The sequence below is a fragment of the Mchenga conophoros genome, linkage group LG2 (assembly GCF_057382185.1).
Source record: "Mchenga conophoros isolate Kocher_MC1m ecotype Shallow Benthic linkage group LG2, M_conophoros_male_GT1.1, whole genome shotgun sequence".
NCBI lineage: Eukaryota > Metazoa > Chordata > Actinopteri > Cichliformes > Cichlidae > Mchenga > Mchenga conophoros.
In genome coordinates, this window is record NC_140527.1 from 6,364,670 (window position 1) to 6,380,229 (window position 15,560).

At 40.5% G+C, this 15,560-nt stretch overlaps 1 protein-coding gene across 13 annotated transcripts in view; it reads left to right on the forward strand.

The window, feature by feature from the left end:
* rapgef2b (Rap guanine nucleotide exchange factor 2b) overlaps window positions 1–15,560 on the forward strand; it is a 104,938-nt gene that overhangs the window by 51,498 nt on the left and 37,880 nt on the right. For 10 of the 13 annotated variants that reach the window (XM_085284494.1, XM_085284496.1, XM_085284547.1 and 7 more), the window contains 3 exons: window positions 2,803–2,878; window positions 5,459–5,626; window positions 13,545–13,562. In XM_085284494.1, coding sequence (XP_085140620.1) covers window positions 2,803–2,878; window positions 5,459–5,626; window positions 13,545–13,562 — 262 coding nt within the window. The remainder of the gene's footprint in view (window positions 1–2,802; window positions 2,879–5,458; window positions 5,627–13,544; window positions 13,563–15,560) is intronic. The other 3 variants (XM_085284514.1, XM_085284524.1, XM_085284581.1) reach the window with 1 other exon arrangement.

A 15,560-nucleotide genomic window follows, 5' to 3' on the forward strand; every position in this document is an offset into this window, starting at 1 on the left:
ATAATCCCTTCTTTAATATTGCACACTGCCAGTGGCCCTCGCCTCCTGCAAAATGGAGGAATGGATTACTAAAGTCAGGAATGCAACGGAGGAACATGATTGAACATGTCACGTTCCCGTTTGTATTCTGGTGGCCTAACGTGTTTTGTGATGCTCATTGGGTGTTTTCGCTATCTCTTTTCCACTGTAGCATGAGTCGAAGGAGGCTGAACAGGATCATAGCTGGCACCAACGCAAACGTCCCTAAAACCAGATCAAAAGCACTTGTTCGTTTCTCTGAAGCCGCTGCCCAGCTGACAAATCATCTTTGGTGGAAGGAAGTTCCAAAAAAAAAAAAAAAAAAAATCACAGCATTTGTCTTGCGAGAACACGAGCGAAAATACTGAGTAAGCTGTCCTTACAGTGGCTCTGTTTGGCCCTGCGGTGGAATTCAGGCTTGTGTATTTCAGGGATACGAGCAGAGTTAGTAGGCATTAAACAGAAGCTCAGGCAAAGCAAACAGTGACAATCAGCATTAACCCCCTCGCTGCCTTTGCTCACCAAGGCTGTGTGGCCCAGCCAGTCACTCATGTTGCCTTTGATTTCAGTTTGTGCTTCTTGGCAAAACTTTACTGTGGAGTTGTGTGAATTATAAAGTCGACAAATAGCTCAAGTAAAATTTGCAGCTCTGGCAGAGAAACAACAGAACAGCTGACAGGAGGAAAAAAACACAAAGAAAAGAGAAAAAAGTCAACAAAAGGAAGTAGAAAGGGGAAAGCAAAGCCAGCTAAATCAACTCGTAGAAAACAAAAGCATCACAAAAATCATTACTCGCTCTCTGCCAAACTGACAGGTAGAGGATCACCAGGTTTTTCTTGGCTGGTGTTTATTCCCTGACTTGACCAAGCTACACCCACAACATGAAGCCACAAGCCCAAAGCTCTAAAGCATTTAGGCCATGCTGCGCTGGAGGTCTGCTCCTGTCGGGAATGATTGATGCAGGCTGGCACGTCCATAGGCTCACACCACTACCGCTGCTCACTTCATCTGTGGGTGCTGAGGAGAACTTGAACACCTGGAATTACTCAGTTTGTGTCAGTCGCAGAGTGAGGTTTGAGTAGATGGCAGGTTGCCCGAACAGAGCAAGTCACATTGACTACCACTGTTATTAATTAACCTGCCCAGAGATATATTTTTTTCTTTTTTCCAAGAAATAGTTTAGACATTGAAATATTAAGATGATTTAATCAACAGTCTGAAACCACATGCATTTGAGTCACTGTCAGTTATAGAAGCAATAAGCAGCGTATCCTCACACTTTATGATTAGCAAAATGACCTCAGATATTTGCAGGAGTTTTAAAATGGTGTAAAATGCCCAGTGTGTTGGGTTAAAGAGGTTTTCACATTTTTACAACAGTTGACTTATTGAAACCACTGAAATTGTAATTCCAATTTTTCCATCTGAATTTGTCCTGTAACGTGTATAAACGTGCACACACCAAAGGTTTTGTGTTTTTATAAATCATTTGTCCTTAAAGAAAAACACACTGTGGTCAGGTCGGCATAGAGCGCTGATGAGTTTTTCCTGATGTTTCTAAAGCAAGAAACTGAGAATTTGAGTTCATTCAATTCTCATGAGAAGGCAGCAGCACGGAGAACTTCTTGGTTTGATCCAGGAGCTGAAGATGTATCGCGACTGCTTTTTTTGCACATATTTCAGGATGTCAGTGGGGCAGGCTGAGCTCTTGTTAGCTTATTTAGAAGAACATCTGAAGAGACAGAATAATAATTTCAGAAACCGAATAACCCAGAGCAGCATTTGGCTGTTTGTCAGGGGGAAGATGGTATTATTTTATATCACTGTGTATTCAGCGCTGAGGTGCGTTTTGAGCTTCAATGGCCAAATTTAGTGAAAAGATCGAACTTTGTTTGAAAAACATAAATGCCGTAAGTTCGTCCAGCGTAATTATGTGCTCGGTGTGAACGGCTACAGCGTGAATCAGAAAAATATTTTTGAAGCACAGATTATTTTCATGGCTTTTATGTGTGTAAAAGCATTAAGAAAACAAAAAGTCACATGTAAGATTTGTTTAAAAAATAAAACAATGAATTGACAATTAGAACTTGTTTCGGATTGAATTTTCTATGGACTGTTTGCTCCATTTACCAATTCAGGAAAAAATGTTAGTTTCCAAACCTACCTAGAAATGCATTTCATACTACAAAACCTCATCTCCTAAAGCTCAGCATTGCAAAACAGGTCAAACCTGGCACATAAACTCAACGTGCAATCTTTTTATTTGGAGTCACTTGAGTTTATCTTAAAACACAGTGATGTGGATCACATTCACAACCAAGAGATGTTTAAAAATAACAAACAAGGGAGCCCTTGTCTGATTCTGGACAAAGGCGGCATTCTTTCCCAAAGCCACAACTTGGATCTCTTCATGCTCAGTTTCCACTGCAGCTCGTCATCTTCGAGACCTTTTAGTCTCTGCTGCCCCCCCCCCCCCCCCTTCCCCCTCATTAGGAGGGAAGCATACTGTACAAATTGTGACGTAGCGAGAGTGGACTTTTCCAGAGGTGGGTGGTTCCCTTCTGATGGGTCACAGCTGAAAAGAAGTGTTCATTCATTGCTGCTCAATCCAACATTATATAGGGATATTCCATACTGCATATTTAAAATGCTGCACAAGGAGTTACCTGTAGGTTAGGACTTATATTTAAGAGTTTTCAGCTGCCTATGCGCAGCTTGAATAAGACTGAGTTCAGCTGGCTTTAGATAAAGATTTAATATTTCTCTTTTCCCTCCTTTCTCTAGTTTTGGGAAGCGATCAGCTGGCAGCCTTCGACGTGGATGTGAGTGCATCGTCCTGGAACCATCAGAGATGATTGTGGTGAGTTGTATTTCTCAGACTTTTAGCACACTTGTGTCAAAAGCATTACTTGCATGCACACCAACACACCACCTAGCAAGCACAAATTGGAAGTAGCAATTATGACTTTTTTTCTTTGTAAGAAATGCATAAAAATACATAGAAATTGAGAAAAATAACACACAGCAACAGAGAGAACTGACAAATGATAATTTTGTATACTTAACAAGCTGAAACCACACACCCGGCTTGTAGTTTTTTAAACCTACAAAATATTAAAATTGCCACCGTTTAGTTACTACCTTTAAGGTCAGACTTTGGTTTTTTTCTAATCCATCCACCTGTCATTTCTGATGTAATGTAAGTTACTCAAACATCAATACAAAGGGGGTACAAACAGGTGGGGTTTTTCTTTAGTTCACCTTAATGTATAGGATACAAAAAGAAACATTATGGTAATCATTGATTTTGTAATTCTGTCAATCTGTGAAACAGCTGGACTCCATGTCGATCACCAAAAATCTACAGCAGAGTGTCGCTGATTTAGTTTATTTATTTATTTTTTATTGGATTGTTTTAAGTGCCTTTTATTGACATTTCTCTACAGCTGTCTGTGACAGCTGTATATGCAGTATATTACGTGTGGCTAGCATGTAGTGCTAATTTTCAAAACTGTTGCAAGGCTCCATGATTTGCCATTGCTGTAAAATATTTTTTTAAACAAACGAACAAAAAAAGCCACAACCTCAGACCCGTCTTACGTCTTTAACTGGATTGATGCCAGGTCTTTCTTGGAAATTAGATTTAAATCTCAATGAGATTTTTACCTAGATAAATAAAAGATTGATACAAAAACTGAGCACGCTGCCTGTCCTGTGGTTCAATGCGGGGTGTACATGTGTAATAAGGACATGGATATCAGTTATATGCTAGTTGGCCTTATGTTAAAGCAAAGAAAAAAAGGTAGCATGACTATCTTCGACAGATAAGAACACCAGTGTGCTTTGCTTTCACGAAATTTGGAAATGACTGGTCCACATAATGCAGAGAAACAGAAAGTTTGTGACCTGCTTTAATAATCAAGTAAACACAGTTTTTTTTTTTCATTTGTTTTGAAAGAGGAACACGTGAGGAAAAGGAACTGAAACTAGAGAAATAAATCAGAGGGCACATGTAAAACATGGTTAATGCTATCAAGATATTAGTCAAATTGAGTGTTGTGTTGAGGGGTAAGGAACAGTGCAGTGCAGCTAATTTGCCTGCCTGTGGCAATTATAACATAATGTTCATCCACTAAAATGATTGGTTGCTTCATGGCACCGTTTGCCCCACCTTATAATAACACAGAAACACACCCTCAACTGCCATTTCTAGCAGCGCATATCCACCCTATTCTATCATCGCCGTAAAATAAAAAAACATAACACACATAATAACAACCGGTTTGCACTGCTGTAGTCACAGCACTGTTCATTCACTGTAATTGCCTCTTCTCTGTGAGTGTGCTGTGTAGGTGGGTGGGTGGAGGGGGCTTGTGATAACTGAGCTTCTATCAGATAAACACACACTCCTTAATAATACCTCCCTCTGTTCTGCTCGCTGCAGACACTTTGTAGCCTTTTGCCTCTTATGCTGCTACAGTTGCTAGCTTGCCCTGTAATTACTGAACAGGGGCTCTTATGCTGCCGAGGAAGTGATGCACGCGGATGAACCTCTCTGCTACATGTTAAGAGTGTACAGAGATATGCAGACATGCCGTTATAAACATAAGCAAAGCTGCTCACGTGTCTGTGCTGTACACGCGTTCACTCCGAGATTTGCAATTAGACACACAATCACACTTACGCTCTCGCTCGCACACAGCTCCATTGCCGTTGTCATGGCAGCAGTTGGTAAGGCAGAGAGAGATTTTAGTGGTGTAATCCCAAAGGCTGAGCGCTGTGAAATGTGAAGCCGCAGTGAAAGTAGCGAGCGAGGAGAGGGAAGGGAAGGAATGGGCCAAAAATGTAAAGTCAGATATGTCATTCCATCATGGCACAAAGCCGTGTGGCACCAGAGCACCGTTTAAGTAGTCTAAAACCAAAAAAGCGTCACAAAATTGTACCGCTTTGACTATAGCCATGGCTTAGTTAAAGTGGCATACTGTGCCAGTTTCCACATGGAAAATGTTTTTCTTCCTCCCAGTTCATTAAAAATGGAAACATGGATTTTTATCTTTTTTGAACTTGTAATTTCATTGTGGTTAATATGTCTAGCAGACACTGAGAGAGTTGAGCATCTCTATTTCCAACTCTGCCAGGCTCCATCTCTGTTTATCTCTACCTGTCAATCAGTTTACTCCCCATTGCTTTTCACTCCTTAGCTCACTCCTTCCATCCAGATTCCTCGCTCAGCCCTCTGTTTCTTTCTCTCTGTCTCTCCTTTTGTTTTGTGAGCACCCTTTTGACGTAGGTGTGCATCGTACAGCCCACACACGCTTCTATTTTTACGCAATGAGCGGGGCGGTAGGAAGGGAGGTGGGGGATTCGGGAGGGGGCGTGAATGAAGACGAAGACTGTCACTCCCCTCATCTCCATCTCCCTCCCTTTCTATCATTTCCAGGTGGACTATATGGATGAAAATGAGGAGTACTTTCAGCGACAAGCCTCGCACAGACAGTCCCGTCGGCGCTTTCGGAAGATCAACCAGAAAGGGGAGAGACAAACAATCATCGACACAGTGGATCCGTACCCTACAGGAAAGCCACCCATAGCCCGCGGGTACCACACGGTGAGTTGCATCCTGCGCTACAGTTTTGTTGTTGTTTACCCTCGCTGTGGCAGATCGCTGCGCGCTCCGGAGGCGGTATCAGCGTTGCTCTATCACTGTGTTATGCTCTGTTTGTGTGTCGAGCTCCTTCTTCCAAACCTGTTGTGTTTCTGCTTCGGATACTAGCTGAAAATTAGTGTGTTCACTCTGTTTGAGGCCCTTTGCTGACCCTTGGTTGTAGCTGGGTGTACTGTGATGTCTTATTTCCTGGAGAAGGTTGCTCTTGTCTTCATTGAGTGCACTTCAAGCTTGTTTTTTAGTCTCCCTCTACTCCTTGTAGAGTTTAATTATTTTAACCTTTCTTGGTAAAATAGAATAGAGTGGCTGCAATGTTTTGTGTGATGTTTACAGCTCTTTCTGGCTTTTGTCTGTTCCTTAGTCCTCTCTTGATAAACGCTTCTGTAGTTTGGTTTTTTTGAGCATCACAGTTTATCTGTGCTGTACCTGTCGTCTTCAGACTGTTTGTTTGTGCTGTCACACATCATATATTTTGTGCACATTGATAACTTATAAAAGGTTTGGTTTCCAGGTAAGATCCACATTTTACATCAATAATTTTAAGTTGTCATGTTTGCTGGTGAATCTAAGCATCATTATAGTTTGTAAAGCATCATGAGCTGTTTTTTACCTTGTTGAAACAAGCTGAACAAAAAACATTGGAGATACTTTACTGAAGAGGGAATTAAATGAGTTTTACATTGGTAAACTAGCAGTTCAAGGCTAACTGCTACAAGCATAAAACACCTGAATCTCAGAGCAAACATTAGCGGTTGAGTCAGTGGCTATGCCTTTGTTACACTCTCACTATGGAAAAGAGTGGCTGGAGACTTTAAAACACAGATGTGATACAATGTTGTTCCCTTTGAAATATTTGCTTGAGAGATGGACACTAGGTCTGCTACTGCTCACAATTGGTGACCGTCCTCAAAGCGACTTTGGTCCATCAAGATACAGATAAGATCCCGTCAGCCTGCTCGTCAGTCTATCAGTTTGTGATTGAAAAGGGTAAAGCTGGCAATTCCAGTCTGTTTATGATAATATGGCAATAAACTGTGTGACAAACTGGTAAAGATCACAAATCTGTTGCTTATTACATAGACTATACAAGCAATAGTACTGGCTGCCTACACAATATAGCCACAGGAGCTGCTTGATCATGGAGACCCGCTCCATGAAGCACACTGATGTTAATGCCAGAGAAGGTTTGAAGCTCTGCAGGTTAAGAGGTGTGGTCCAATACTTTTGTTAGGCAGTGTAGCTGGGATAGGTTTCTACCCTTCATCAATCAATTTTGCTTCCTGTGACCTGCATGAAGTTTCAAATGTTACCATTTGGCATTGTACTCACCCTTTAATATTTTTCCACACAATATAAATTTTCCAGCACATTTGGTGTTGCACAGAACGGCTGTTCGTAATAAAAACATTAAGATCGTTTTCTTAGTTATTGCACTGTACAAGGAGAGAAAATGGAAGACTACATGCTAAACAGAAGGGCTTGTTTCAAACTACACATTTTCTTCCATTGCTAATTGCTTAAAGGAGAAATGTTGTTTGCAACGCTGACTTTTTGAAGAAGTCTGATCTAATTACTGTACCATATAGTATTGAATTTACCCATCTGAGGCGATTTGACAGCAGAGGACTAAGTTTGCCCATTGTGTTGCACCATGCCTTCTCCCCTTCATGCTTTCTTTCCCTGGGAATAGGAAGTGAAGCATTTTCACACTAATGATGCAAATACCCAGCATGCAGTTGCTGCACACAGTTTTACCTGTTCTGCACAATTTCACTGCATTCCCTTCATTCCTGACACTCCCCCGGGCGTTCTGTCAGTGTACCAGTTTCGTTTTTGTTTTTTTGAACTTGTATTGCTGTGAAACAATCGAGCTCCAAATGGGAAAATGCGGCAAAGTAGTCTTCCTGCCTCCATCCAGCCCCACCCAGTATCCTAAATATAGACGCGCAGTGTTTTTGATTCAAAAGACTGCACTGAACTTTCTCATGGCCCGACGTCTCCTGTCACATACCCAACTCTCCTCACTCTAGTACCGCTCCTGTGGGAAGGATGGACCGGGTGCTATGGCAACCAGCAGTCCCAGATGGGCTGTGCTCGAGTGCACTTAGAAGTACAGTAGGGAAGGGAGCTAAGTTAACAAGAGTGCAGCATGCTGCCGCCGCTGCTGCTGCTGCTGCTGCTGACAGAGGGGTGGAGGGGTGTGGAGTGACAGAGAAGCTGAATCTGGGCGGATGCTAAGCTGACATAGCAAGCTAATCTCCAGAATTTAGAATGCCAGACACCGCTCAGATTTTCCTCTCTCCTTCCCCGAGGCGCTTTTAAGAGGTGAGAAATGCACTGAGGAAAAACTTGGGATTGAAGACAGGATATCGCTCCAGCAGGCAAGGTTTTTTTTTCTTTTTTCTTTTTCTTCATTCAGCTTAGTCACTGCTATGAAGGCAAATATGGAACCAAGTACAAAAACCTCAGAAGGTAAACTGCTTCTAGGAGAAGAATGAAAACTAATCTGTTGATTGCTGAGCTGATTCTGCTTATACTTGATAAGTTAACTGACTTATTTTTCCGTAGGTTTGTTCATAAATTGTAAAACTGAAGGTAGCCTAATGTGGCTTTAAACTACCTGTTTGTCTCACCACCAGTTCATAAACTAAGTTGTAAAACAGCCAAATCGATTAGTCCTTTACATTTGAACATTGGTTATTAGCCATTTTCACAGTATTTGACTTTGTAAACTCTTATCTTTAGAGCTTTAATGATTTGTCAAACAAGAAATTACCTTAATTGGAATGTTTTGATAACTCATGAGTCGCGTATTCTGTTCTTATGCAATGGTTCCAAACATTGTTAGTCATAGCTTTTCCAGTGTGAAGACGATGATTACGAGCTGCCCATCAGTCTACGCCTTCACAATTCACAAGAATCGCTCCTTGTCTTAAGGTATTGGTCAGATTTTAGTGAAACAAGATTAATACATATCTATATGAATGTTTGAGCCTCTCTGACTTCTCAGTGGATTTTAATTCTCATTAGTTTGTGCAATACAACCAACCAATAACAACAAAAATTATCACTTTCTTTCTGTTTTTCACACATTACAATTATATGTGAACAGTGATGGATCGTGGGCCAGATGAGCTACTATGTTGTTGATGTGCTGCATTTGTGGGTTTTTGTTGTTTTTTTTGTTTTTTTGGAAGTACTTGAAAATGTCATCTCGAGAGTTGAGGAATTTTTAGTATTTGATAAAATAGTTTTGGTTCATTGGCAAAAAATTATCAGAAGGAACAAATTTAGAGGTCCGTTCACATTGCCCGTTCACTCTCCTCACATCATTTATGTTTTGTAAACTTCATCATTAATCTCTATTTTCGTATTTCAATGTGCATGATGAGATGTTCTGTGCCAATCCCAGCCACTGTCCTTGGTGCTGCATTAGATCCTGAAATAGCTAATGCTTTCCCAGTAGGATAAGTATCCTTCGTTATTAGTGACAGATTGGCTCGTTCCCAGTCTTTACACTGACAAACGAAGGCGTGTTCCCGCTGAAAGCGTCAAATCATCTCGTCTATGAAAAATCAGGCATTCTGGCCCATGTTTGTACATTTTTCCCAATGTTGGACAGTGTTCAACAGAATGAAGTGGATTTCATAGTCCTGTTCAAGTCCAGAGGGAAAGGATAACTATGGCAGGAGCAGCCAGTCCTAACATTCAGTTTCTATGAAATCTGGAGAATTTTTTTTAATTATCAACCCATTAAATCTTTGCTTAAGTTTTTTTTTTCTATGATCAAGGAAACACCACATATGCTGCAAAGTGTTAACTGATTCCTGTATTTATGTTACATGAGCCCCTGCATCCTCTTGCTTCAACCATTTACCTGGTACATTGATTAAATCTGTGAGCGTTTAGTGCTCAGGCCTCAGAATGATGAGTAGGATCTGGCCACAGGTCACACAGCGTCTGCAGACAGAATCTGTGTGAGCTTCTCTGACCCCTCTACAACAACCTGGACATTCCACTGTAAGTTGCTCTTCAGAGTGCCGGCTTCATAGCTAAAATATAAAAGTAATGCTAACCCTGTAGTGGAACTCCCAGTGGGAGAGCTGACACTTCCATGCAGACCCCACTCTCCCCCACAGTCTGAAGTAGAGCTATCATCTGTATGAAGAGAAGATTATTTGATTTTCTGAGTTCAAAGAAAGTACAAATCCTTGATCAAGTAGATTTAGATGGTTTCAGAACGCTTTAAATTAATGGCTTCATTTGGACCTGTTTGGACCCCATTTATCATTTGGATGACTTATTTGGGATTGACATTCCGTGGAAGATATGCAACTGCTCCTTTAAATGATCTCATTAACTGGTTTGTTTGCTACACTTTATGCAATTCCATACAGCGTGCCTTGGAATTAAATGGAAATACAAAGATGTACAGCATGCATTTAAAATAAAAAACAGAATTGTTTAATTTACTGTTGGGGAAGTGAACTTGTATGTCTTGTTTCAGAGAGCACAGATGACTAGAGCTGCTGTTTTAGTCTGTGCAAAGAATAAGTGTTAGACTAAAAGGGGTCAGTTTAAAATGAATCACTTAAATAGATGAATCATCAGAATAAGTGCCATCTTTTTTTCTCATCTGCATATATTTGCGACGCAGAAGCTGTTAAATGCTAGACATATTAATTGGGAAATATGTGCATTTAGGACTGGTCATATCTATAAGTTGATGTAAAGAAGCCCATATGATATTAATCTTGTGTTTTTGTGGCCAGATTTCACACATAATTGGCTTGGCTCTGGCACAGGAAGATCTTAATTTGAAATCTGCCTGCACAGCTTTATTTGGCTCTATTATTTTTACAACCTGGAAAATTGTTTCTACTAATAATTGATGGTGTAGGTGGAAAATACGCCACACTATTACAGAGCTTGTACAGTTGTACTTGTTTTAATCTTAACAAGACAACAGTTTAAAAAAATGGCAACGTGAAAGCGAAATGTTTGCTTGGTTGAACTGCCAGCATCATGCACAGTTTTGTTTGTTATCGTCCGCTGATGCCATAAAAGACGGCAGTCAGCAACAGACAATGAACGATGGAAGTCGTGATTAGTCGAGGCACTGTGTATTCTGCAGGTATAAATATCTGTTATGAACATATTTCTTGTGTAGTCTGAGTCTGACATGAGAAGTTGTCGACGATATTTTTATGAGCACTACACCAAACACCTTTGGAGTTCTAAAACCACATTTCAAACTTGCATTGCTTCAATGCAGACGCCATGTGTCGGCTGGCGTTAGTAATTCATCTTCCTGCAGGTAGAGAAACGGACTGCCCTTTGCAGTATTTCTATGGTGAAAGATGGCAGTTTGGGCTTCCTTTCTAAGTACTGTTCTGATTTACTGTCAGACTTAGTGACCACACTTTTTTCTTCTGCAGGGTACCTTTAAAAGCTTTTGATTAAAGGTATGATGTAAGGCTACATATCAAAACGGAGTCATGCTCTCATTCCTGTAGTTTGGTACGGGAAATGTAAAGTTATATGCAGTCAGTGTTCTCATCTGAAAAGCTCCTCTGAAAATTCAAGTTTTCATCATTAGACACTCTGCAGACAGTTCTGTTATTTAAATCGATGGAGGCAGATATATAAAAACACATTTCTGCTTCTAGAGATGAATCGGGGCAGTGAAAGAGGGCCGTGTTTAGGATTCAACACATGCCTCCTGCGTGCTCAGAGCAGTGAGTTGACACTTGTGTGCCTTGTTCAGAATGAAAACACACACACATATATACACGCACACACTTGATCTTTATATATTCTCTGTAGCAAATGCTCATAATCTCCATTTCTCAGTCGCTCTCCATTTTGCACTTAATCTCACACGCTCCATCTCTTCCGCTAATATCAACAGCCATTTTTGCTGTCGACCTGACGCACACACATACCGACATGCACACACAGATTGTGTCTCTGATCTCTCACTCAGGCACTTGCTAGAGGTCTTTGTGCAGATTCTGTCACTCACTCTGAAATGAAATGTCAATGTGGCTCCTGTTAAGGCTTTGTGTTTACCACGCTGCCGATTTTATCCATTACAGATTTTAAACATATTACCATCTGTCCCCCCCCCCCCCTTCCAATAAAACTCCCCAGACCCCCTGTAGACACCCCAGACTCTCTGTGTGGATGAATAATATTCCTTCCTCTGGGTTTACTTGGTATCCAGCAGGACATCCAAGGCCCCAAACAGATGTTCTATAATTACACAAGCAGCAGGAGGCAGGCAATCAATACTCCTTTTACTCCTTTTCTCCACCAAGGAGCCCTGGTGGTTAGCAAGGCCGCCCTATAATCAGAAGGTCGCAGGTTTAATCCCAAACAGCCAATGTGTCCATCAGCAATCATGTGCTCTGTTGGAGTGTCCTTGACAGTGACATTGCTCACTCATCCACTGACCGCTTTAAGATGTACAGTGAGGCCCAGGAATATTTAAGCAGTGACGCAGTTTTCACATTTTCCGCACCACAGCAGACGTGAAGTGAGAAATTCGAGTTGCAGTTGAAGGGCAGACGACTCTCAGCTTTAATTTAAGGTGTTGAACAAAAATATTGCATTACACACTGAAGAAGTTTGTGTGAGGATGTTATCAGTTTCTCCGAGATGTATTGATCTTCAGAAGCACTTCAGAAAATGATATATGGGAGATTCTACAGATGGCCCATATGTCATCGGTGCACTTTGTGGATGGCAGGTTTAAAAAAGAAACAACAATAAAAGCTTTTTTGATGTGACTTAATATATTTTTTTTCTTTCAGGTCTTCTTCATAGGTCATAATATTGTATTTTGGTGACTTTGGTGTACAGACTCGTCCCTCTACAATATTTAAGAGGCTGGACCAAGCTAGCAGTTAGCTTAGCTTAGCCTGGCATAGTTTAGCGTAAACACTGGCAACAAGAGAAACTGCTAGCACTGTTCAAATGTAATAAGTCCTCCTACCACCACTCCTAAAGCTCATCCATTATTGCATCACATCTTGTTTAATCCTTACAATAACCCAAGTGTGTGGACAACAATGTGTAGCTTTATTGCACCAGGTTGCCCTTATCCTCGTTTCCGGTCTTTATACTAGAGCTGTTCTAATCCAGGTAATCAGCTGGAGCTTGATATTTATTGAACAAACATGAGTGTGTTGTCAACCTCTCCTAACTCTGTGTGAGAGAGTGAATGCCTGTATTGGTTTTCGAAAAATGTGGTCCTATTCCTGCCTGTGCTAAGCTTGCTTCACAGATAAGCTGCTGTACTGAGTGCTGCATGGTTAGCAAATGCAATTTTTAAAGAAAACCCAGTGAGTCTTATTGTCTGCTTAGAGATCCAAATTAGCCTGCAGTGGTAAGGAAAAAAACCCAGCAGTTGGAAGTGATCTGTTCAGTAGTCTACAGGCATGCTGAGGTATGTGTGTGCAAGGCAGAATAATGATGCAAGTGAATGTGTGTTCTTTATAACAGTCCTTGTCTAAGAGTACAGAGAAAAGTTATATTTTCACCTTGAAGATGAATTGGGCTGTCGAGTCCTGGACCAATGAAAGATTTTGCCATGTAGGTCGATATCATCTTTGTTTTCAGAGGAGATACACTTTGGCTGAAGTTATCTGCCTTAACATGGGAACTCTTGTCATAATAGAATTTAATCATATAGAAAAACTGTCAAGTAACAGAACAATAGAAACTTGAAAATGGTTGATTTATAGATAGCCGTGGAGCTTTTACCAACTTTTTTTCTCACTCGACTAGCAAGTGACATGTTTGATAACTTTGATCTTTTCTCCTTTTTCCACGGCGCTCTCCTTAACCCGGCTTCCAGGAATGCAATAAACCCCAGGTACCGTATCTGTTAACAGTGTTATGTCTTGTTTCCTAGTGTGGGTGTGTTTCTTCTTCTGTCTGTGTGTTCTAGATGTCTGTGTTTGTGCTTCTCCTGGTGGTTTTATCTGCGTCTCTTCCCTCATATCTGTAGGTAGTAGTAGACTTCCTTAATAAATACATCGACTTCCTGGCATGAAGGCTGATAAAGGGTGAAGTCTGCACCACACACACTCCAATTGAATTATCACAACATCAGCATGATCAAATTTTGGATTATTATTCCTGCTGTGTGGGTGTGGTTCTGGTTGGTCTTGCCATTGCTGCTGGATTGCTCGATCATGATGGCTTTGAAAAGTGTAAAACAGCCATTTCGAGACCTATCTAACCTCTAAAAGAGCAGTTTATGCAGCGCAAAGTGTACAAACATAGCATTACCAATAGGTGAGGAAGGGTATATACCATATCTCAGTATTTCATCACAGAGTCCTGCAGTGTTTAAGCAGAGATGGATTATGACAAAGGGGTTGAAAAGATCAGGGCTCAAAGTGTTGAGCAGTCAGACTTGCTGATAAATGCAGAGAGAACAAAACCTGCCACTTTCGGCCGCAGAAAAGCCGAGCTCCTATTTTTAGAGCTGTCCTTTGTGACAACCTGCTCCGCTTCAGCTGTGCAGGGACACAAAAGCCCCGGTGTCGAAATAGGCATTGTATAGGCACTACACCAAGGAGTAGAGAAACAGTTTCCTACACTTATCTCCTTCCTGACTTAATTATGTTCTTTATCAATTATTGATTCAGTCATCATTTGGGCCATAAAATATACAGATCAGTCATAATATTGAAGATATATGTTGTCAGATTTTAAAAAATATAGACAGATAATGTTATGAGTTATATAATAAACTTGGTACACTAGCAAATAATTGTTTTAACCTGAAACAAATAATAAATCCTCGTTTCCAGTTTATTCTCTGAGCAGCTGATTATTCAGCACACCGCTTCAGCCCCAAAGGTTCTGCTTATTTTAAAGTAATTAAAATCTCAACAGTCTCTTGATTATGGTCATTGCTGAAGGAAATGATCATCCCTTTTATTTTCTGTAGTGTTATACATGTATATATGTAATGTAATAAATATGCATTTTCATTTACAGCTGCAGCTTAAGTTTCCTTTGTTTCTTTGAAATGAAACACCCACGCCTCTTTTCCCAGCATGGACTACAGAGACACAATCAGTGTTTATAGTTATTAATAGCCAAATATCAAACATTATGCTTTGATGGAAATAGAGCAGATATTTTGGGAGAGTTCAGACCTGATAATACAGCTGAAACGCTGCCTCGTGCAAGTGAACAAAATCAAGTACTCATTTACAGGCTGCGCCTCATTTCTCAACCAGTGTGCTAGAACACGCTTACTGACATTTGATGTGCTTTTCATGTCAGTTTTGACATTCAAAGACCTTTTTTGAAAGTTGAGTATTTTCAAAAGGCTTGACAGATGACATTTATTTCAATGGTAATGAGCCTGCACGGCGATGATAACATGGTACTCTGGGCGTCTTTTTAATGGTGTTTATCACTTAAATTTGATCAAAATCTCTCCAAACAATTAGAAACAAATGTTAGATTTGTTTACTGTAGTGACCGGGTAAATAAGGGGTAAAATGACAACTTATCTCACCAACTCATTTCTCAAAGTTCCCTAAAGCTGTCAAAAAGCTGAGAAAGTGGGAATGTGATGATTGTGTTTTAGTGTTATTTTTCTTGGCTCTGTTTGAAATGACAGACCTGCATACAGACATGAAATCAGCCTTTTATTGAAACTCCTCATATTGAAATGTCAGTGGTACTGAATTGATACTGATATGAACCATGATCCGTCAATAAAATTGAAGAATAGAACTTGCATAAGGTAATATCTTCTTATGTAAATTTGTAAAAGGCAATGAAGTGTTGAAATCTAAAAGGTAATTCAGAAGGTGCATTAAATTCCATACGGACAATTAATCCATTT